This window comes from Nannospalax galili, unplaced genomic scaffold, assembly GCF_000622305.1.
Source record: "Nannospalax galili isolate Female #2095 unplaced genomic scaffold, S.galili_v1.0 scaffold747, whole genome shotgun sequence".
In the NCBI taxonomy this organism is placed as follows: domain Eukaryota; kingdom Metazoa; phylum Chordata; class Mammalia; order Rodentia; family Spalacidae; genus Nannospalax; species Nannospalax galili.
The window spans coordinates 764,901-787,093 of NW_008357686.1; the positions used below are offsets into that span (position 1 = coordinate 764,901).

At 49.4% G+C, this 22,193-nt stretch overlaps 1 protein-coding gene across 5 annotated transcripts; it reads left to right on the forward strand.

Annotated features, from left to right (window-relative positions):
* The first annotated feature begins 15,800 nt into the window (after window positions 1-15,800).
* Window positions 15,801-20,831, forward strand: Cited1 (Cbp/p300 interacting transactivator with Glu/Asp rich carboxy-terminal domain 1). Of its 5 annotated transcripts, none has more exons than XM_008855555.2 (3): window positions 15,801-15,966; window positions 19,501-19,625; window positions 20,166-20,831. In XM_008855555.2, the coding sequence occupies exons 2-3, from the start codon at window positions 19,566-19,568 to the stop codon at window positions 20,754-20,756; spliced, it is 651 nt and encodes a 216-aa protein (XP_008853777.1). In that variant the 5' UTR covers window positions 15,801-15,966; window positions 19,501-19,565; the 3' UTR covers window positions 20,757-20,831. The 5 variants fall into 5 exon arrangements, with proteins under 5 accessions (XP_008853777.1, XP_008853776.1, XP_008853775.1 ...); XM_008855554.3 differs by lacking the exon at window positions 15,801-15,966 and adding an exon at window positions 16,114-16,155; XM_008855553.1 differs by lacking the exon at window positions 15,801-15,966 and adding an exon at window positions 16,339-16,399.
* The last annotated feature ends 1,362 nt before the right edge of the window (window positions 20,832-22,193 follow it).

A 22,193-nucleotide genomic window follows, 5' to 3' on the forward strand; every position in this document is an offset into this window, starting at 1 on the left:
TGCATAGTGAGTTCCAGGCCAGCTGGGGCTACAGGGAGACCCTGTCTCAAAAAGACAAAATAATCATAATCATAATCATAATAATCCCAGCACTTGGGAGGCAAAGGCAGGTGGATCTCTGTGAGTTCAAGGCCAGCCACAATAATAATAATTTGAATTAAATATCCAGAATGAGCAAATCCATAAAAACAGGCTGACTGGTTTTCTCAGGACCTGGGTGGAAGATGAGTAACAGCTGAATAGGCATGGGTTTTATTTTGGAATACTGACAGTATTTATGGAACTAGATAGCAGTCATAGTTTCACAACATTGTGAACATACCAAATGCCATTGAATTGTTCACTGTAAAATGGCTGACAGTCTGTTGTGTGAATTTCACCTCAAAAAACCCACTGCAGTAAAGATGCTCCTAATGATCCCCTTGCACATTTGTTGTGTCACTTCCTCAAGAAGGGGACCAGCTGGATCAAAGGGCATGTCCATTAAAAACAAAAAGAAGATGAGCTGTGAGTCTCAGAAACCTTGTTCCAGTTCTCCCCGACTAAGCCTGCATGAAGGGGGTTAATATACATCTTTCCCACAACTTCATCTTCATCTGCCCAAGAGGTAAAGATAGCGATTGTTTGGCTTTTTTCATTAATGAGATCGAGCATGTTTTATATACCTATTGATAAATTCTTATTTACCTATCTGTGTCTTCCATTGCCCTGCAGACCTTTCCCACCCTTTCAGGTCCAATACTCCTGAATGCCACATAGTAGGACCTCAGTAAATGCTGGGAAGGGTCAAAGGGGAGAATAGTGACTTATAAGCTCCTGCCAGTTCCCCCAAGCTTCCCCTAAAAGTCACCCAAATGCCTTTTGAGATCCTGCTGGGAATTACTGTGGGTGCCAAGGGGTGTGGGCTTGCACTCACTGGAAATGAAGATGAAGGCAAAATACGAGTGAGGAGGGTTGAGCTGGGCAGTGAGGCTCGTATGCATGTGTGTAAGCAAAGTGAGAAGAAAAAATCGAAATCATAGTTGGATATTGGCAGGGGTAGGAATTGCCATTCTCAAAGTCTGCCAAGTACCCTGTGCATTTTCAATTTTTAGTCTGCCCGTGCCTTACCATGGTCAGTCATCTCCAGACCTCTCCTTCATCCAATAAACACTACCACCACCTTGCCTTGCAGCTTTCCTGATAGTACGGGCTGCCTCCTCCCGAGGGTGCCTGTCCCCTGCTCATCAGCCCTATAACAGGATCCAGGGGTTACCAGCAACCTGGGAGGCTCCCTCCATATGAGGTACTGAGGCCTTGTCTGTCAGTCATCAACTAATACTGGTATCCTTCTCTCCTCTGTGGCCTCCTCTGTAGAATGTCCTTCATCTTCCCCAGAGCCCATTTGACCTGGCTGATCTGTGCTACTCTCACCTCTGATTCTCCTGTGGCTTTTTGTTATGGCACGGAGGATAAAACCCAGGGCCTTGCTCATGCTAGGCAAGTGCTTTACCATTGAACTATATCCCTGTCCCTTCCTGTAGATTTTTTCCCAATACCCAGGAGCTAGCTTTCTAGCTCAGTCCGTCCTTCATCCAACAGAGAGACCACTACTGATACCCAGGCAATGGGTACTAATCATTGGGGAAATGGACATAAACCAAACACAGAAACCCCTGCTCTCCTGGAAGTTTCTTCCTAATTGGAGACACCTCTAGCAGAAGCTGAAAAGCTCTATGGAGAAAAATAAAGCAAGGAGATAGGGCTACTCTTTTAAATAACCCTATTTGGAGCTGGAGAAATGGCTCATCAGTTAAGAGCACTGGCTGCTCCTGCAGACCGGGTTCAGTTCCCAGCACCCACATGGTAGTTAACAACTGTCTGCAATTCCAGTTCCAGGAGATCTGAAACCCTCTTCTGATATCCATGGGCCTTACACAACATGGGTGCATTTAGATACATGCAAGCAATATACTCATACACAGAAAAATAAAATAAATAAAATATTTTCAAATAACCCTCTTTAAAAGAAAACAAAGAAAATGGGATCAAAGAAAGCCTACTGGAGAGAATGATGCTGACCAGAGTCCTAACTGCAGCAAAGAGGTGAGCTCTGTGAGCATCAGGGAAAGTGTTTCAAGCAGAGGGACAACAGATGCTAAGAAGCTAAGGCAAGAACAGTCTTGAGCCAAATATGATGGCACACATCTGTAATTCCAGCACTGGAGAGGCCACAGCAGAATTGCAAGTTTGAAGCCAGTCTGGGCTTCATAGAGAGACCATGTCTCAAAAGGAAGAAAAGAAGGCGAAAAGAAGAAAGATAAGACAAGCACCATCTCACATACAAGAAACATCAGGGCCAAAGTGTGCCCAAAGCTAAGGGAAATGAAGAGGAGAGCAGAAGGAAGGGAGTATGGAGAAGTAGGAGGGACCAGGTCATGTGCAGACTTTACCTTTCAGCCCAGATGGTATAGAAAGCCATTGGACAGGATCTTTCTGGTTGCTGTGTAGAGAAGAGACTAAAAGGGGCTTGGGGGTGGAAAGCAGAGATCAATCAGAAGGCTACTGTGGTGACAGAGGTGACAGAATAACAAGGGGGAGCATAGTGGCATACACCTGTAATCCCAGGTAACCAGTGATTGAGGCAGCCTGGGAAATATGGCAAGACATGCAGTCTAAAAAAGAAAAAAAGGGGCTGGAGAGATGGCTCAGCGATTAAGAACACTGGTTATTCTTGCAGAAGACCCAGGTTCGAATCCCAGCACCCACATGGCAGCTAACAACTGTCCGTAACTGCAGTCCCAGAGGATCCGACAGCCTCTTCTGACCTCTGAGGGCATTGCACCACAGCACTTACCTACATGCAGGCAATACACTCATACACATAAAATAAAATAAATAAATAAAAATTTTAAAAAAAGAAGAAAAGGGATGGGGCTGGAGAGATGGCTCAGCGGTTAAGAGCACTAACTGCTCTTGCAAAGGACCTGGGTTTGATTCCCAGCACCCACATGGCAGCTACGAACTGTCCTTAACTCCAGTTCCAGGGGAATCTGAAGCCCTCTTCTGACCTCCACAGCATTGCACGACGCGGGTGCACTCACATACATGCAGGCAATACACTCATACACATAAAATAAAAATAATAAATAAAATGTTTTTTTTAAAAAAAGAAAAGGGGCCAGCAAGATGGTTCAGTGGGTAAAGTGCTTACCCTGCAAGCCTGATGACCTAAATTTGATCTCTAGAACCTACATGGTGGAAGGAGAGTGCCAACTCCCAAAAGTTGTCCTCCGACCTCAACACACACACACACGCACGCACACACAAATAATAAATTAAATTAAAAGAAAAGAAAAACAGCAACAAGGGCCAGGGCCAGGGTGATGGCTGAGGAGTGTTTTGGATCCAGGCTGTATTGCTATGCTGTAAGGAGAGCCCACCACATGTGCTCATCAGTTGGATGCTGGGCAAGAGAAAGAACGATGAAGATAGGATTTAGGCTTGAAAAGCAGAATGAATGAAAGTGCTGTTTACTGAGCTTGATAGAGCCAGGGGAACCAAAAGCCTTATGTGGCCATGTTCAGGACAGAGGCCTGGCAGCTCTCCAGGAAGCCTAGAGCTCACTCGCTGAGGGCAGAAAGTGAAGAAAGAAGGTCAAGGCAGTGAGCATACTTTACTAAGTAACCAACTGTACAAAGCTCCATGGTTATCTGGCCACATCACCTTCAATGACCACAGTATCAAGACTAGATTTCTTAATGTGACATCCAAGTCTGGTTCCTATAACCTCACAAAGCCACCTCTGTCCTGGTCTCTTAGTTCCCATCAAGGCCTTTGACTGTGCTGTCCTCAATGCCTTGGCTGAGATGTCACCTCCCTATCTCCTACTCTGTTTCATCAACATCTGCTCTCCTATTTCCCCACTATAATTATCAGGAATTCTTTGAGGACCAAGTGATACCTTGGTTCCCTCCGAGGCCTTGGTGACTGAAACAGGGGTTCAGATCACATTTGTGGCCTGAATAAAAATTGTGAATCATGTCCAGCTGTGAGCCCACCACAGTGGGTCAGGAGGCCTGACTTCCCACACAGTCCTATGTGACAAGAGGAAAATGGGGCCAAGAGGTGAAGTCAGGCTTGGAACTGGACTCAGATTGGAAGGCTGACTCCATCCCCCAAGCAGCAGGGAACAGAGGTCAGGGAAGAGTAATTACTCACATGTGTACAGCACTTGAAAGTTTATATCCACAGACATTATCTCATCCCACCCTAGCACCACCTCAGGAGGTAGGTATTCTTATTTTCCCTCACCTTCCACCTAAGGAAACTGAGGCCCCAAGAGCCAGTCACTTGCCCAAAGTCAAGCAGCTAGAAGTAGCAGCCTGGAGACTTGAACCAGGGTCAGACTGTCACTAGGAGAGTAAGCCACACCTCTAGCTGAGTGGGAGGGTGGCCAGTGGCTCTGGAAACCATTTCTGTTCTCTACCTATTCCTACTGGGTTTCCAGCATGAAATGACATTTCCTAATACATATTCCAGACAACAGGGAATCAACTATATTCTAGATCCCAAAGGCAAGAGTTGAGAGAGGCTTAAAGAGAATGCAGGTCCCAAGAGTGGCTGGGGATCCTCCTCCCCAGGAGCTGGCCAGAGGCGAGCCTCACTGTGCTCTAGGAGAGGGCAGTTTCCTCCTGTGGTCCCCCCACCCGCAGCCAAAATCCTCCTGGAGAAGTCTCTCTCAGCCATGCTCCTTTCCGGCTGGGCACTGGGCCCGGACAGCTTTTGGCTGGCAGCAGCTGGGCTCTTGCACCTGTCGGTGTAGCTCCCCTGCTTCACAAACACACGCCCCCGCTGCTGAGCTCTGCTGCTTCCAGATGGCTGGTCACTTATGCTTTCACCCCACTTTGAGCCTTTTTCTTTCTCATTTAATTTCTTTTCCTTACCATGTTTTCTTCCCAAGCGCCTGGTCTCAATTGCTCACTATCTCCATCATTATCTTTCTCTTCCTCTCACTTCTTCCTTCTCTCTCCACTGAATACACTTCTTCCTGCTCAGTCTGTCTTTTTGCTCTTGACTCTAACCAGGTATAATGCTGGGTTCCGTCTCTGTCACAGAGAGAGGATTAGATAAGGTCATCTCTTCAGGCCCTGCTAGCTCTAGCATTCAGGTTTGTTTGTATGGGTGGGGGGGTCATGTGTGTGTGCATACATGTGAAAGCCAGAGGTCAACATCAGGTGTCTTGCTCAATCACTTTCCATCCTACTTTTTGAGCCAGGATCTCTCATTGAACCTAGAGCCCACTGATTCAGATATGTTGGCTGGCCAGTGAGTCCCAAGGATCTCCCATGTCTCCACCTCCCTCTCACTGGGATTATAGGTACATACCTCCACACCCCACCCCCTTTTTTAATGTGTACCACATACATGCAATGCCTGTGGAGGCCAGAAAAGCGTGTCAGATCCCCTGGAACTGAAGTTATGAATGGTTGTTAGCCACTGTGTGGGTGCAGGGAACCAAACTCGGGTCCTCTACAAGTCCTGTGCTCTTAACCACTGAGTCATCTTTCCAGCACCAAACCCCTCTTTTTTGAGACAGGGTCTCACTATGTAGCCCTGAGTGTCCTAGAGCTCATGATATAGACAGGGCTGGCCTCCAACTCACAGAGATCCACCTGCCTCTACCTTCTAAGTACTAGAATTAAAGGCAAGCACTATGCTGCTAAGTGCCCCTGGCTTTTTTACGTGGGTACTAGGGATTGAATTTAGGTCCTCAAGTTTGCTCTACAAGTATTTTACTGACAGCCATCTTCCCAGCTCCTTGGTGTTCATTATTATTGCTGCCATTATTATTATTGTTATATTTTGGGTTTCATTACTTTAAATTCATTGTGTAAAGTGGTGGGTTTCATTACAACTCTTTCAGACATGTATGGCGTGTACTTTGCTCATATTTTTCCTCATTACCCTCTTGCCCCTTTTCCCTTCCTCCACTCAAATATCCTCCCTTCTACTTTCACATTTCATTTGAAGAAAGGTAAGAAAATTCATGGAGAGAGGGGAGGAAAGGGAATTAGGGGCTGGAAAGATGGCTGCTCTTGCAGAGAATCCAGGTTTGGTACCCAGCACCCACACAGCAGTTAACAACCATCTGTAACTCCACTTCCAGGGAATCTGACACCCTCTTCTGGCCTCTGTGGGCACTGCATGACATGAGTGCACTTACATCTGTGCAGACAAAACACTCATACACATTTTTTAAAAAAAGAATAAATGAATCAAAAAGAGAAAGAAAAGGCCAGGCATGGTGGTACATACCTTTAATCCCAGCACTTGGGAGGCAGAGGCAGGTGGATCTCTGTGAGATCAGGGCCAGTCTGAGCTACATAGTGAGTTCCAGGCCAGCTAAGGCTACTGAGAAAGAGAGAGAGAGAGAGAAAGAGAGAGAGAGAGAGAGAGAGAGAGGGAGAGAGAGAGAGAGAGAGAGAGAGACCAAGACTCTGTTTAAATCTCAGCACCCTTACTTGTTAGCTATGTGTCCTCCACAGGTGACCTCACTTCCCTGAGCCTCCTTTCTTCAGCTACAGAAAAAGAATTAATAATAATGATCACTTTACATGGGGTAAGGAAGGAGTATGACAATCAACCTTGCCCAGGGATTAGGAAGGTCCTTATGAATTATAAGTGGCAAGTAGCAATAGGTATTCTCCTTTTTCCTTCTTTTTTTTTTTTGGCTTTTTGAGACAGGGTCTCCCTGTAGTCCCAGCTGGCCTGGAACTCACTATGTAGACCAGCCTGGCCTTGAACTCACAGAGATCTGCCTGCCTCAGCCTCCCGAGTGCTGGAACTAAAGGCGTGTGCCACCACACCCAGCTGCAATAGATATTTTTAAGAAGGCAGTAAGGCCCAATGGTCCGTAGCAGAGACTGCCTGGCTTGACTCCTCAGTCCCAAATACACAGGGTATATAACCTCAATAAGTTGTGCCACACCTGTGCCTCTTTTCTCTTCTAGTAAAATAGGGATGACATAGTAGCAGTACTAGGTTAACACCTTAGGTTGTTGAACAGTGAGGATCTGTCGCCTAGAAAGTGCTCAATGATGGTTGCCACTGATGTTAAATTCAAAACTAGTAGGAATAATCCTCCCCTGAGCTAATGTGCTAGGGGGCGTGGTGGACTGGAAACCATGTAGGGGTCCACATTCAACTCTGCAGGGCCTCAAAGTTTGCTTTGTGCAGGTTGTACACTGAAATTCATCTTGGGTTCGTCTCACCAAGCCATGAGCCCTAAGGTGAGGCACATGTAAAGTTAGGAGGAAGCAGCATGTAGTTCTAGTTAATATTGCCAGAGGAGACACTTCTAAGCAGGAGAAGGACCTTGAACAACCAGGCCTGTGGGGTTAGGTGGCAGCAGAGTCTGCTGAGATACATATCCTAGGATCCTCAGGCCACCTCCAGCTCTAATGTCTGATCCCCAGAGGGACAAATCTCTATAGCAGTGAGTGGGAACCAACAGAGATACTTTTAATTCTCCAGTTCTGCACATAAAGTGAATCACACAGCTATGTTTGTCGAAGAGGACCCCCAGCACCCAAAGTCAGAGGCCAAGAACAATAGGAGCTAATGGCCCAATCTGGGAGAGGAAGAGAGCAAGTGTGAAAACTCAGCTAAAATGGACCTGGTAGGCTAAACTGGAAAAGGCCTAGGCCTGAGAAAGGGATGTGCAGAAAAATGCCCCCAGCAAGAAATGAAATTGGGAGGAAAGGACATCATATCTCAGGGCTTAGGTACCCGGAAGTTTCAGCCTGATGTTACAGGGAGTCAGGTTAAAATGGCTTTGCCTAGGGCTCAGATATAGTTTGTGGTAGAGCACTTCCATAACATGGGGTTGTGAGTTCAGCCCTTAGCACCATGAGGAAGAAAAAGAAGAAAACAATGATCTCACCTTTTTAAAGATTAAGTAAGATGGGAGATAAGGTGTTGACCTGAGAATGGTTGATGGCAAAAAAGGGCAAAGACATAAATACCCCAAAGGCTTGTGTTCTAGAAGTGCAAGTGAAACCCAGGGAGGACCTGGCACATCTGAGACCTAGGCCACATGTATTTAGCAAAATGAGACAAGGCCCCTGTCAATCCTTGGCATGGGGAAATTTACAGACTGAGAGCCCCTCACACTGCCCTTCAGGGATTTGAAGCATGTGTCTGTGATTGTGCTAGGCTCCATTAGCCAGGGAGGGGAAAGGAAGGGGGGGCTGCAGTGAAAAGCCAGTGTCTCTGGGGCCCTCAGGAGAAAGCCCCTCTCTGTGCCAGTGGAGAAAGGCAGGAGAAAGTTCTCCACAGTTTGGCCCAAAGTCATCCTGTCAATTGCTCTTTTTGACACAACCTCACACTTTCTTTCCAGTCCTATATTCCTGGCTGTGTGCAAGCTATTTCCACTTGGATGTTCTGCCAACGGCTTAAACTAAACATGCTTAAAGCAGAATTTTGCTTCCCCCACAAAGCCTCACACCTTCCCAAGGCCTCCAGCTTCACTGCTGAAACCCAACAGTCCAGGGTTAGACCACCTGGCTGCTACTCTCTCCCCTCTGGCTTCTGGTGCTCCCTGCTTTTGAACCTTACACTTTTCCCTGGATGACGTTTTTTTCAGAGACCTTTCTGTCATCCACAAGACTGCAGCCCTCTCCCGCCTTGCACGTGGTCCCTGGATATTACTGCCACAAGCCCCTAACTGGGCTCTTTCCTCAACTGAAGCCACTCAGCACTTTACCGCAAATGGATGTGGTGACACAGACAACAGAGGAGCTGGTAGCCTAGAGGGGTTTGACCTGAAAGGCAAGTCAGAGCTTGCTGTGAATTCCAGCTTTGCCATTTACTAACTGTGTGATCTTGGGCTTATTTCACCTCTCTGTGCCTTGATGCCTTCTCTCTAAAATGGGGATGAGGGATGGGATACCTGTTAGCCTAGGATGTAGAAGGCCTTGGTTTCATCTTTAGCACAGGGGGAAAAATGGGGATGCCAGTATTGGCTTCCAAAGGTTCTTGGAGAGTAAAATACTAGAAAGGAGCGTAGAGAAGGGGCCTACACTGGACTGGCACCCCAAAAGATTGAGTAAGTGGTTAGAGCCATCCCTGAGAATTTAGGAACCCCAATGGCTGGAACTGTTTATATATTTGCAACGTTCCTGTTATGCATAAAAGAATTCAAGTAAGGAATCAGTTCAACTAGGCCCAGTTGTTGGCCTTCTCCAAAATATTCCCCCACTCCTTTCCTTTGTAAACAAGAAAGCAACTCTAGAATCTACAGGGTGATTAGAGCACCTGAGGATGCCCAATTACCTCTATGCAGATTTCGATTTCTCAGGGCCATTTTCTCCTAGTAACTAATGTTCTAATGTTTCACTTCATTTCCATCTTCTTTCTTCTTTAAAAAAAAAAAAAGGAGGAGCAAAAGCAATCCTGTCCAAGCCCTGCTGGCCTGCTGGCCGGGGTCAGAGGAATGCAGCCGCTCCCTCCGTGGGGCGGCCAGGCCAGGCTCTCACTCGCTCAAGCTGGCAGAGGCAGGCGCAGGCCGGCTGGGAGGCTCCAGCACCTTGCTCAGAGGGGCTGGAAAGAGCTACAGACGTTAGCTCATCACTCCCTGGCAGGGGCTTACTGGTCTGCTATTCTCACTAGCATCTTCCAGATGGGGAAATGGAGGCACAGGCGCACTTGGAGTGGTTGCCGACTCCCAGGGTCCTAAGATGGCTTCCGGGCAGGGTCTCCAGACCCGGAAGGGAAGAAGGGTCATCCGAACTTCCTTTAATGGACTTCAATTCTTTGTAATTGGATTGAGGAGCAGAGGCTGACAAAGAAAGAAAAAGAACCAGACTGCAGACTCAGAGGGGGACAAGAGAGAATGAGGGACCTGACGCTGTGGACCCCACTGCCTTCTGGGACAATCACACATCTAATGGCCCCTAAACAGCTTCAATGAAGAGACCCTGAGAGTCTGCAGACCCAACAGCAAAGGATTAAGGACAGCACCTTGGGACTGATTATTATCCTCCCTGCACTTCTGTTAGCCCCAAATTCTGTTCAGTGAACAATTACCACATTTGTAATCAGGTAAAATGTTAGTTTTAATTACAAAAAAGCAAAAAGAATAGCACTAAGGATGGCTCAGTGGTACAGTACGCCTGGGGCCCTGGGTTCCATCCCCAATACTGTAACAAAACAAAACAGAAGTAACCTGATATGGTGACTCTGATGCCAGCAGAGCCAGGCAGATCATGAGTTTGAGACCAGCCTGGTCTATTTAGAGTTCGAGGGCAGCCAGGCCTACATAGTGAGGCCCTGTCTCAATAGAAAAAAAAAAGTGGGGGGGGGGGGGAATAAGCAGAAGCAACTGGGACATGTGAAACATCCTGGGCTTGGAGCAGAGACCCAAGTCCGGGACAAGTAACTTCACCTCAGCTTTCTATAAATGGAGATAATCCCGCAAGGTATGCATAAAATTAAAAGGAATAGTCTCTGTAAAAGATGCTTTTTTTTGTCCTTCTTGAGACAGGGTCTCCCAGTAGTACCAGCTGGCCTAGAACTCACTATGTAGACCAGGCTGGCCTTGAACTCACAAAGATCCCGCCTCTGCCTCCCAAATACTGGGACTAAAGGCGTGAGCCACCACACCCAGCTGAAAGATGCTTTTTAAGAAAAGTGTTCCTTATGAAATTTTCAAGCATACACAAGAAAACACCCTCATGAGACCTCATGCACCCACCTTCAATGATCTGATTTAGTCCATAGCAATTCACTCTCCTCTCACCCACACTGAAATATTTTAGACCAAATCCCAGACATGCATCCTTTTCCCATAAATACTCCAATATTAAACTGCTTTATAAATGTCCACATTTTTCATAATTAAAAACAACACATGATGCCTGTAGAAAATTTGGAAAATGAAGAAACCATTTATAAAGGAAAAAAATAAAAATCACCCATAACCCACCACCCAGGGACAAATACATTTTAGAATATTATTTTTTCTATGCCCATATTAATATTTAACAAAAGTAGAATCATATTGTATATGCTATTTTTAGGTATCATTTTATTTTAATTATAAAAATAATAAGACCATATTACAGAAAAATGAGAGGAAATTACCCACAATCCCTTAGCAGTTAATATAAAAACTGTTAATATTTCAATATAGTTCCTTCCCATTTTTTTCAATTTGCATTCATAATTTTACCACAAGTAGAATCCTACTGATTATGCACTTTTTAAGTTATGAATCTATTCTAATTGTGAGAAAACAATGTAATCATACTGCAGAAAAAAATTTCTAAAGGAAAAGAAAAATATCCATAATCCCACTACTCAATTATAATCACTGTTAACATTTTGATATATTTGCCCGCAACACTTTTTCTATGCCTATAGAATTTTAACAAAAATGGGTCCTAACTAACGCAAGAGGCTGAGGCTGGAGGATTAAAAGTTCAAGGTCTCCCTGGACTACACAATGAGATTCTACCTCAAATAAGCAATAAAAAAGTAGAAGCAAACTTTTTAGGGAGCTTATTAACTATAAAATTATATTTGCTTACAAGAATAATATATTGGGCCAACAAGATGGCTCAGCAGGTAAAGGTGCCTGCCACCAAGCCCGATTACCTGAGTTTGATCTCCAGGACCCAAGTAGTGGAAGGAAAGACCCAACTCCCAAAAGTTGTCCTCTGATGTCAACAATGCACACCCATACACACACACGAGAGAGAGAGAAAGAGAGAGAGAGAGAGAGAGAGAGAGAGAGAGAGACTAAATAAATGCAATAAAAAGAATGATATATTGTATAACAGAGAAAAAAAGAAAAATAACTCAGAATTGTGCTCCTTACTGGCACCATCACCTTTTTGGTGTTTTTCTGATCATTGCTTTATACACATATTCATACATATTTGGAAACAGAGAGAGTATTTAATTTTGGATTTCTTGTGCTCTCTGCAACGTGGCATCATATTTATGTAACTTTGTACCAAGGATTTTGTTTTTATTCAATACTCTGCCATGAACATTTAACCATGAATAAAAGTTGTTTAAAATCAGGAATCTGGGCAGTGTTTAAGGTACCAAGGGAAACTTCCTGGCCATAGACCTTTAAGATTATTTTCTATTATAAACAATTCTCCTTCAAATGTTTATTTATGTTTATGTATATATAATGCATATTTATTTCTATGTAGCCCAGACTGTTCTGTGCAACACAGGCTGGTCTGGAACTCATTATGTAGCCCAGGATGGCCCAGAACTAAGATCCTGTCTTAGCCTCCTGAGCAGTGGGATCACAGGTGTGTGCCACTACACTGGCTTATACATCAACAAAAACTTGTACTTTAAAACTTTTCTGCAAACATAGAATGTATTTTTGAAGCCCACTTCTAAACTTACAGGCTGACCTGTAAAAGGTGATCATCTTTTATTGCTTCCAATTTTTTTATGGTCTTTTTGAGACAGGGTTTCCCTGTAGCCCCAGCTAGCCTGGAACTCACAGAGATCTGCCTGCCTCTGCCTCCTAAGTGCTGATTATAGGCATGTGCCACGACACCCAGCCTGCTTCCAATTTTTAATTATTTTATTTATTTTGTGTGGGCATGTGTATGTTCATGTGTGTGGGTTTGAGTGTGCCACAATACATATGTGCAGGTCAGAGGACAAGTTATAGAAGTTGGTTCTCTCTTTCCACCATATGAATCCCAGGGATCGAACTCAAGTTGTCAGGCTTGCTGGCAGGTGCCTTTACCCACTGAGCCATCTTGCCAGCCCCTGTTGTTTCCAGTTTTACTCTTGTCATATGGCCCAGGCAGCTTTTGGTCTGGAGAGTGGAATTTTAAGAACAAAGCTGCATTCCCTTGTCCCTCTCCTTCCCGAGCTTATAGACCTCCTTCATCCCCTCTCAGTCTGATATTTAAATTACCCCAGTCAGCAAGTACTATTGAACCTGAAGTCTGTGAGCCTAGACAAGCATGGGGCCAAAGGAAAAGAATCAGAAAGCACAGTACAAAACCAGCCCCAACATTTGTGGGCCATTTTACTACAATGTCAGCACCAATCAAGCTAAAGCTTTCTTTCTGATCCTTACAGAGTTTGTAAATGGATTATAATATCCATTTAATAGATAGAAAATCTGAGTTTCTCCTCCCCGCTAAAGCAGCCACTTATTCCAAGACCACACAGCTAGCAAATGGCAGAGTAGGTACTTAATCCAGGGCACTGACCCCTGAACCTGCACTCTGGACCTCCTCCTCGGCCTCCCAGGCTAGTGCTAGCAGGGTGTAAGGGTGTAGGGTAAAGACCTCAGCCAGCATCACCAGGATCCAAACTCCTGGCCTCCGGCTGTGTCAATTTGGGCACTTCTATAAATAAGACCTTTTCACCTTTGTTAACCCAACCTTCCAGGGCTTAGTCCTAGGTGTTAAATGAGATGATGGACAGGACAGTACCCGGCCAATGGCTGGCATTTGGAAGGTTATTGCTGGGTGAGCACCTATTTTCTCCTGGCTTCGAAAGCTTGTGGTCTAGTTGCCAAGTTGGAAAGAAGAGTTTAGCGTAGAGCTCCGAGCTCGACTGGAGTGGCACTGGGAAGTCCGAGATCCTGGGCAGATTTGCCGAGAAATGCAAATTTGCTCCCTCTCAGCCAAAGCCACTAACCTCCTCTCCCATCTCTCCCAAAAGGAAATAGGTGGCTTTCCTGCTTCAAAGCCGGGCGCGCTTAAAGTCCTCCTCATTCCTGTTCCCCCGGAGGTGGGCAAAGGAGATGACAGGAAGTCACCGGTGAGAAGGCCCTTTTTGGAACTTGGGCATAGAAAAATGTGGTGGAGGGCGCTCCTTTTTCTGCCCTTCAATGGTCCGGATGGGGGAGGGTCTGGTTGTTGAGCAACTGCTCCGGAGACACTCCAGAAGCCGTGATGAACATATGCCTCTTTCTAACAATTGGCCTGGGAGCCATCCAATAGATGGAGGGCGGATCCGCACGTCCCGGATCCGGAGCCTGAAGCCTAGCCGCGGCCGGGGTTTACAAACCAGCTCTGGAGTCCAAGCTGAGGAGGAGGGCGGGTCAGGGGTTCACATTAGCAACTCGCAATTCAAAAGCCTAGGTGCACTCCTTCTCTAACACTTGCTTTCACAAAACTTTTCCCGCCCAAGAATAACAGCGAGAGGTTTTGGGGGTGTACTTTGCATGCAACCCTAGTAGAGGTTTAGGGTCCCGATAGATCGCGCCTTTTCTCAAAAGGAAACTAGGCTAGGCACGACCCACAATCTTTGAGCAAAGTGAGGAAGTACAGCGATGGTGCGTGGAGTGTAGCTGTTACCCGGGTTTGAGTCGAAGCTGAATAGGAGAGGGCAAGTAACCAGCCGTGCAAGGAGGGCATCTTTGAAGCCGAACGGGGGAATGGATTTTCCTGATATCCAGGATACTCACCCCCAACTTCCTCCAGATGCCAAGGAAGGGCCTAGATCCGTCCCTCCGTTTGCTCCCCCTCTTTATGTCAGCAAGCCGGTCATTTCATCAACAAACAGGACTCTGTTAGAAGAGCAAATGCAGGGCACTTGGGATCCTAAAAAGGGAAAAAAAAAAAGACCTTCAGGTCTTCAAATTCAATTAAGAAGACACAAGACATACACAGTGAAAATGACTTCTTGACATCCCTCCCTGTTTCCTTAACATAGGACTTTTTCAAATGACCATGTTTTGCAAACAGTGTAAACTGAGTTGTTGAAAGTCGGGGAGGGGGGGGGAGAGGGGTAAGGGATCTTAATCAGAGGAGGTAATCTGGGTGGCCTTCCTGTAAGGGGTGAGCTGGGAGTTTCAGGTCACCAGAAAGGAACTGAAATGAGAAAACCCCAGATCTCTTTCCAATAGGATACGTAAGTCAACATCCCAACCCAAGAAAGATGTGTTCCAAGTGCAAAATGTCATTCTTCCTAGATGTGAATAATTATATAATCATAATAAAATAACCTGGCATCGTGGAAAGGCAAGAGGAACCTCTGCGATTTCTGCACCAAGCTTTTCGAACCCGCTGTCTGCTCTCGGCTTTTCCGCGAGCCACGTGAGCTGCACCTGGCCCCGCGGTCCGGTAGAACAGCATTTCTCAGCGTCGCATCCTGCCAGTCTCCTTCTGCCCCGGATGACCAACAGGACAGAAATCCTTGAACCCAACCCCGGGTCTTGAGGGAGGCCGTCGCTACCATCTAATCCCTCCAAGTGGCTCTGAACAAAACAGAGAGTTTAAGGGGCAATGGTCCCTCCAATCCCGGCCATTCCACGACGGAGATGATGCAGCCCAGAGAGGGCAAGACGGGCTCAGAGAGCCCTGCAGCAAACTTAAGATTTTGCGTCGCCTGCCTGCCCCGTCCCGTGTCCGTGTCCCTCCTCCGGGTCGTTCCCTAAGCCCACAGCTCTCCTCCCTAGCCACTGAAGCCTGTCCTGGCCACCCGCTTGATTTAGGTCAGAAAACAGACACTAACAGCTCTACCTCGCCTCAGTGAAATTACTAAGTGAAATTTATTGGGCAAGTCCATGCAGGACGGTGGGGAGAGCCCACGTCCCAGGTCCGGGCTGCCACCAGTTTTAGAAACACAGGCACGGGCCGGGGCACTGGGTGAAAAGTGTCCATAGTCTGGGGCCGTCAGCCCCACCTCGGTAGCCGTGTCGCGTCCCCAGGGCTGTGGGACTGGAGGGGACACGCAGACTCCGTTCCCCAGCCAGCCCTTGGCTTTCACACGATCCGCGGTGACTGCACCAGCTCGAGCGCCTTTAAAGGGCCACACACGCCAACCGCCGCTATAAAATGTTGCGGGCGGCCCAGCCGCAGAAGTGCAGGGCTGAGCGGCGGAGAGGAGGCTCGCTCCGCCCGGCTGCTCCTCCCACCCCCTAGCGGCGTGGGGCTGTTCCGGGAGAAGACCGGCGGGAGCCGGGCACTGCAGCCGCTCGGGCCCTCCGTGAGTATCCAGTTCAGATTTTGCCACCAACTCGCCCACGAGCCAGGACATGTGCTAATAATGCCCTAAGCTGGTTATAAAGACGTGGAAATGGGGGGGGGGGGGGGGGGGGGGGAAGGAAAAAAAAAAAAAAGGGAAAAAAGGGTCTGTCCTTCCTGGGATTCCTAGCCGAGGCCAGCTTGCGGCCGTGTGCGTGTGTGTGCGTCAGGGCTCTCGGGGCGGCAATGGGGGCTTGAGAGCCGGGTCCCCGCGCTGGGAAGGGAGTGCGGCGGCCACAACGGCCACCGCCCGGGAGTCCGGCGCTGAAGCTGCTGGCGGCCGGGCGGGCGAGAGCGCGGGCCGGGGCTGCTTGGCGCGGCACGGTGCGGTGCGGCGGCGCAGTTCCCCGGCGTCCCGGGGTCGGGTGGCCTCCTGTGCGTCCGCGGACACTGAGGTGAGCGGCCGGCGGCGGCGGCGGCGGCGTGCGTTTGTGCGGAGGGGCTGGGGGCTCCGCCGCTCCGCCCGCGCCTCAGCGGGCTCCGCGCTTCCCTCTCTCCCGGGCGGGCGGCTTCGAGGAGGCAAGCCGGGCCACCCGGCAGGGTGCTGAGCTGGACAGCCGGGACCCAGGGCGCGGGCGGCGGCCGAGCGGGCCCAGGGGTGGGGGACTTGTTTGCTCTTGGAGCTGCTGGCCCGCGGAGCCGGCGCCCACTTCTCCCGAAGAAACCGCAGCAGCTGCTCTCCCGCGCCCGCGCTTTCTCCGGCTCCGCTTCCCCCGACTTTGCTGGGAGCCCGGACCGCATCTGGCCGCTCGGGCTCTGGTTTCCTTGAGGCTGCGGGCAAGAAGGGCTTCGTTCGGGCCGAGTCCCGCGGAGCTGCGGGCTGGAAGTTCATGCATTCTTACAACTTGCCTCGCTCTCCCCACGCAGCCGAGCCTGCTGCCTCAGCCCGTCGTACACGCCCCTCTCTGGGCGAAGCGGTGTCCGCGAGACGCCCAGCCGGTACCTCGCGCTGTGCGGGACCCGGGGTGGGACAGCAAGTTCCGGTCGCGCTACTTTCAAGCGCGGTGACCTTGGCCAAGTTACCTCACCTCCTAGAGCCTCACTCCCCCGCTAGCCGACTGGGAGCGGCGGCCGCGTCGGACGCTCGGAAGTGTCCGGGAGGCGCGGGAGCATCTGCTGCCGGCGCCAAAGTGCGCCCCCACGCGCGGAGACGCCGCGGGTCCCCAAAGTCGCGGTGACGCGGAGACCCCGTGCCTCGCGTCGCCAGTTTGCTTCAGAGCACCTGAGGTAACGGACGCTCGGAGCCCGAGAGGCACGAGCACCCGACTGCCAGGGCTGTTCACGGCGCTAGCCAGCCAAGCCGCAGTGCTGTGTGGATTTCTCCGTTTCTCCTCAGCGATGGAGATGGAGGTGGACATGGACGTGGATGGTTGGTGCCATTTTAACTTTTGCTCCCCCGACAGGTCGGAGGCCCGCCACCTGCCGCTCCCTGCCGCTGCTTCTCCCCTTTCCACCCTCATCCGTCGTGGCCTTAGGCCGACGGGGATGGGGACCAGTATGAGACTGGAGTGGAACCCGAACCGGGATGGGGACGGGGACGGAGCCGCACAGGGACAGGAGCAGGACGAGGACCCGGACGGGACGGGATGGGGACCGGGACGGGGACGCGAGCTGGAGGAGGACCGGACGGAACGGGACGGGACGGGATGGGCACCCGGACGGGGACGTGAGCTGGAGGACGACTAGGACGGGACGGGACGGGACGGGCACGCTAGCCGACCGGCGGGAGGCGCGAGGCGCCAAGCGGGCACTTGTTGCGTGGTTTCGCCGCCGCTCGCGTCGCGGTGGTCAGCTCGCCGCTCGCAGACGACGGGGACGTTGGGGCGCCAAGTCGTCCCCTCGAATGGGCCGAGAAGTAGAGGGGAGGGCAAAAAATCGGGAAAGTGAGCTGAGGGAGATGCGGTGGTCCATTGGATGGTCTCAGCCATGGGGGGAGGGGTGGCGCACCTCGCCTTACACACACCTCCCTAGGCCGACCTGCGAGCACACTCCAGACCAGACTTCCCTCTCTCCCTCCCTCCCTCTTCCCACTCCCCCTCCCCTCCCCCTCTCTCTCCCTTCTCCCCCCACCCCCTTTTTTGTTGCTAGCGTTTTTTCTCTCGAAGCAGAGGCGGGGGGGGGGGGGGGAAGGGGACGTAGGAGAAGCCAGGGGCAACTTCGACAGTTACGTGCCTCCTGAAGAGCGCCCTGATCTGGGCATCCCTGGCTCGCAGTATTCTAGGGTGGCCACAGAGCACTGTTTGTGCTTTAGTGGAGCAGTGCTTCGGGACCCAGAAACTAGTTTTTGCCTTCATGTTCTCCTTCACCCCCCACCCCCGTTTCTCTGTCCCGCCCCTCAACAGCGTGATGGTGCAAAAAAAGTGATAGGCAATAAGTGGCACTTTTGGAAGTGAACACAGCCTTAATGACCACTGACGATGGTGCGGAGGGGGCAGAGTCCCAGCAAATTTTAGCCTACTTGGAAAAATGCCTCTTGGGGTCCTCAAGATTCTGTGGACAAAGCAGTATTTCTTTTTTCGTTTGGTTTTTGTTTGGGGGGATTGTTTCTGTTTTGGGTTTGTTTTATTTTTTTTGTTTTTTGTTGTTTTGTTTTGTTTTGTTTTCTTTGAGACAGGATCTCCCTGTAGCCCCAGCTGTCCTGCAACTTGCTATGGAGACCAGGCTGGTCTCCATCTCACAGAGATCCGCCTGACTCAGCCTCCCGAGTGCTGGGATTTTTAGGTATGCACCACCACTCCCGGCTCAACACAGTGTTTCTAAATATGAAATTCCACATCCCTGTCATAAACACTAGAATATATGGGATTTTTTTTAAAGCCTTTGAATTTTTCTCTCCAGGAGAATTCTTTGTCCTCTCACTGCAGATGGGTGTGGCCTGGCTCCAGGCTTTAGGGCAGGTGTCCTGGGAAAGCCCAATGTTTGGATTGTCTTGGAGGGCCTTGAGACCAGGAGGAAACATTTCCAGCTGCTCTCTGGCTCCTCCTGCCTCAGTCTCCAAAACACCCTGATGGACTGGCTTCACACTGGCAAGCCCAAAGCAGGGCTGTGGAACCCCAGGACATTTGTTTGGGGAACTTGCACCCTTCCAGTGCTGTAGCCTCCAGCTAAGTCTTCTGCTGACTTCTCACTTCCCCCCAGTCCCATTGGAGACCTGGATGCTAGTGGTCAGTTGACATGGTGAACCACTTTCAGGGTACCTGCCCTCAGAGTCAGGAACATTGCCACCCTTACCTTGGGACTCGGAAGTCACTTGCGTGAGTAAATATGGATTGCTGGCTTTGGGTAGCACCTGGCTGAATAGAAGGAGCATGTTTCTGGAGTTGGGTCAGAGTTCCAGCTCTGTCTCCTCTCTTTGTCATGGGTGCTCTGTCTTGGGTTTAACCCTAGCACCATCTTTGTCTGTACCTGAGTGGAGCCATCCTGGCCTGGACTTTACTAGTGCTTCCTTTGTCACGAAAGACTTTCACCCTTAGCATTTCTTCTCTCTTACTTACAGAACAACAGCTCCAGCTGGCAGCATCAACACCCACCAGTGTATCCAGCTTGTGCGAAGTCTCTGAAATGCCAACTATGTCAAGACCTGCACTTGATGTCAAGGGTGGGACCACCCCTGCGAAGGAGGTGAGTTTTGCCATTTTACAGATGGGATATTGAGGCACGGAAAGATAGACTTTGGGGGGAGGAGTCACTCGCTAGACCTTCCTGGTGTGGCATGTAGCCAGTGCCCTTGACCAGAGAAGAGATAGCATGACTTTGTCTGGGGAAAATGAGAATAGCTTTTGCCTAAAAGTGGTTGAATTGACCCCACTAGGGGTGTTGACAGACAGCAGGGAAGAGAGCAAAGAAACAGAATTAGAACAAAACCACTGTGGTGAATAGATTAAGTTGGGCTAAGAAACAGGGCAGAGAGGTGCCCTTTTTAGACCCAGAAGTGGCGGGGGGAGACCCACTTAGGATGGTGGTACTCCAGCACAATACTTGGGGTCTGTACTCAGGAGGTCAGAGCCCTGGAAGCAAAAGGATATACATGAGTTGGGGTCCTCCTGCCTTCTGCCCACTTGTAGCCCCAAATGCAGAGCATGCAGGAGACTTCCAGATCCAGTGAATGACAAGGGACAAACCAGGAGCAGGGGTACTATGGTGTGCCTTTCTGTCTTCTAGGATGCTAACCAGGAGATGAACACTCTGGCCTACTCGAACCTGGGCGTGAAAGATCGCAAAGCAGTGGCCATCCTGCACTATCCTGGGGTTGCCACTAATGGAGCCAAGGCCAGTGGAGTTCCCACTAGTTCCTCTGGATCACCATCTCCAATAAGCTCTCCTACTGTCACCCCTCCTACCAAACCCCCACCCTTCAACCTGCACCACCCCGCTCCTCACCTGCTGGCCAGTATGCAGCTGCAGAAGCTCAATAGCCAGTATCATGGAATGGCTGCAGCGGGTGCTGCTGTCACTGCTACTGCCACTCCAGGCCAACAGGGGGAGGCAGGATCCCTGCAAAACTGGGGCTTTGGGGCTCAGGCAGGAGGGGCTGGAGGGGCCGGAGGGGCAGGAGGGGCAGGAGGGGCAGAAGTACTCCCTCCTTCTGCAGGTGCCCAGAGCCCTGCTATCATTGATTCTGACCCTGTGGATGAGGAGGTACTGATGTCTCTGGTGGTGGAACTGGGACTAGATCGAGCCAATGAGCTTCCTGAGCTGTGGCTGGGGCAGAATGAGTTTGATTTCACTGCAGATTTTCCCTCTGGCTGCTGATGCCAAGTGCCCCCCTTAAAGATTAAGGAACAAAGCCACCAATTCTGTTGTAAATAAAAGTGACTTGCAAAGAGACAACGGACTGCGGCTGTTTTTCATGGGGGTCTAAAGGTGTACAGCAGACTCTAATAGCCTTTTGACAAATCTGAGGGTTTGGGGAGGCTGGAGGGAGTAGGGAGGACTGGTAGGGTTCTCTGAACTCTTCCAGCTTCAAACCTGTCTGCAACCTCCTTGCCATGGTACATCCCTGGCCACCTGGTACCCACTTCCAACTCTAAAAGCCACAAATCCAACTGACTCATTGGGGCTATTCCATTGCCCATTTGCTTATGTGCAATAGATAGGGCCAAAGAGTCTGTGACTAGGAGCTCACATTTTGACATTAAAGCAGGATTTCAGGGATTGGATATGGTAGTACGTACCTTTATTCTCAGCACTTGGGAGGCAGATCTCTATGAGACTGAAGCCAACTTGGTCTAGGAGACCCTATCTCAAAAAAAAAAAAAAAAAAAAAGAAAGAAAGAAAAGAAAAATTTCAGGGATGCCTGAGACACCTTTAATCCCAGCACTCTGGAGGTAGAAACAGGCAGATCTCTGAGTTACAGGCCAACCTGGTCTACACAACAAGTTCCAGGCTATGCGGAGCTACACAATAGGACCTATATCAGAAAAGGTAAAGAAGCAGACCGAGCATGGTGGCACATGCCTGTAATCCCAGCACTCGGGAGTCAGAGACAGGTGGATCTCTGCGAGATCAAGGCTAGCCTGGTCTACATGTCAAGTTCCAGGCTAGCCAGGGCTGTACAGTGAGACCCTGTATCAAAAAATAAAAAACCAAGATTCCAGGTGCCTTCTTCAAGCCCCTCAGACCACTTGCCCCTCCCTCCCAGTCTAAAACACTCTGAGCTGATCTAAGTGTTCCCTAACTCCTATCTCCTTGGCCTACCCTTTATGGGAACATCTTGTTTGTTTGGGCTGGCCTGTCCAACTTAGAAGCACAAGTGTGGCCCGTGCTTGACATATTCAGTGTTTGGATATATGTCTCTTACTTTTTTAACTAACCGCTGAAGAAGCAATGACTTCAGAAGGATTCCATGTGACAAGACAGCACTGCCCTGGATCCTGACATGGGGCCACAATGCAACTCTGGCCTCATGTATAGGCTGGAAACCACTGTCCACATTTCAGACTCCTGGAGACATTCTTCCCTGAACACTATGAAAATAATCCACAACTGAAGATCAACATAAGGCTTGCCCCCTGGCGAGCACTTTCAAGAAGCCCACTAATAAAGGCACTTCGTCGATGTCAGCCCTCCCTGATTACTTGCTCATGGCCAGGCACTTTGCTAGACACTGGGAACATGAATTAGATAAAGTTTATACCTTTGAGGGATTTCCCATCTCAGAGAAAGACAGGCACAAACACTGCAATAAA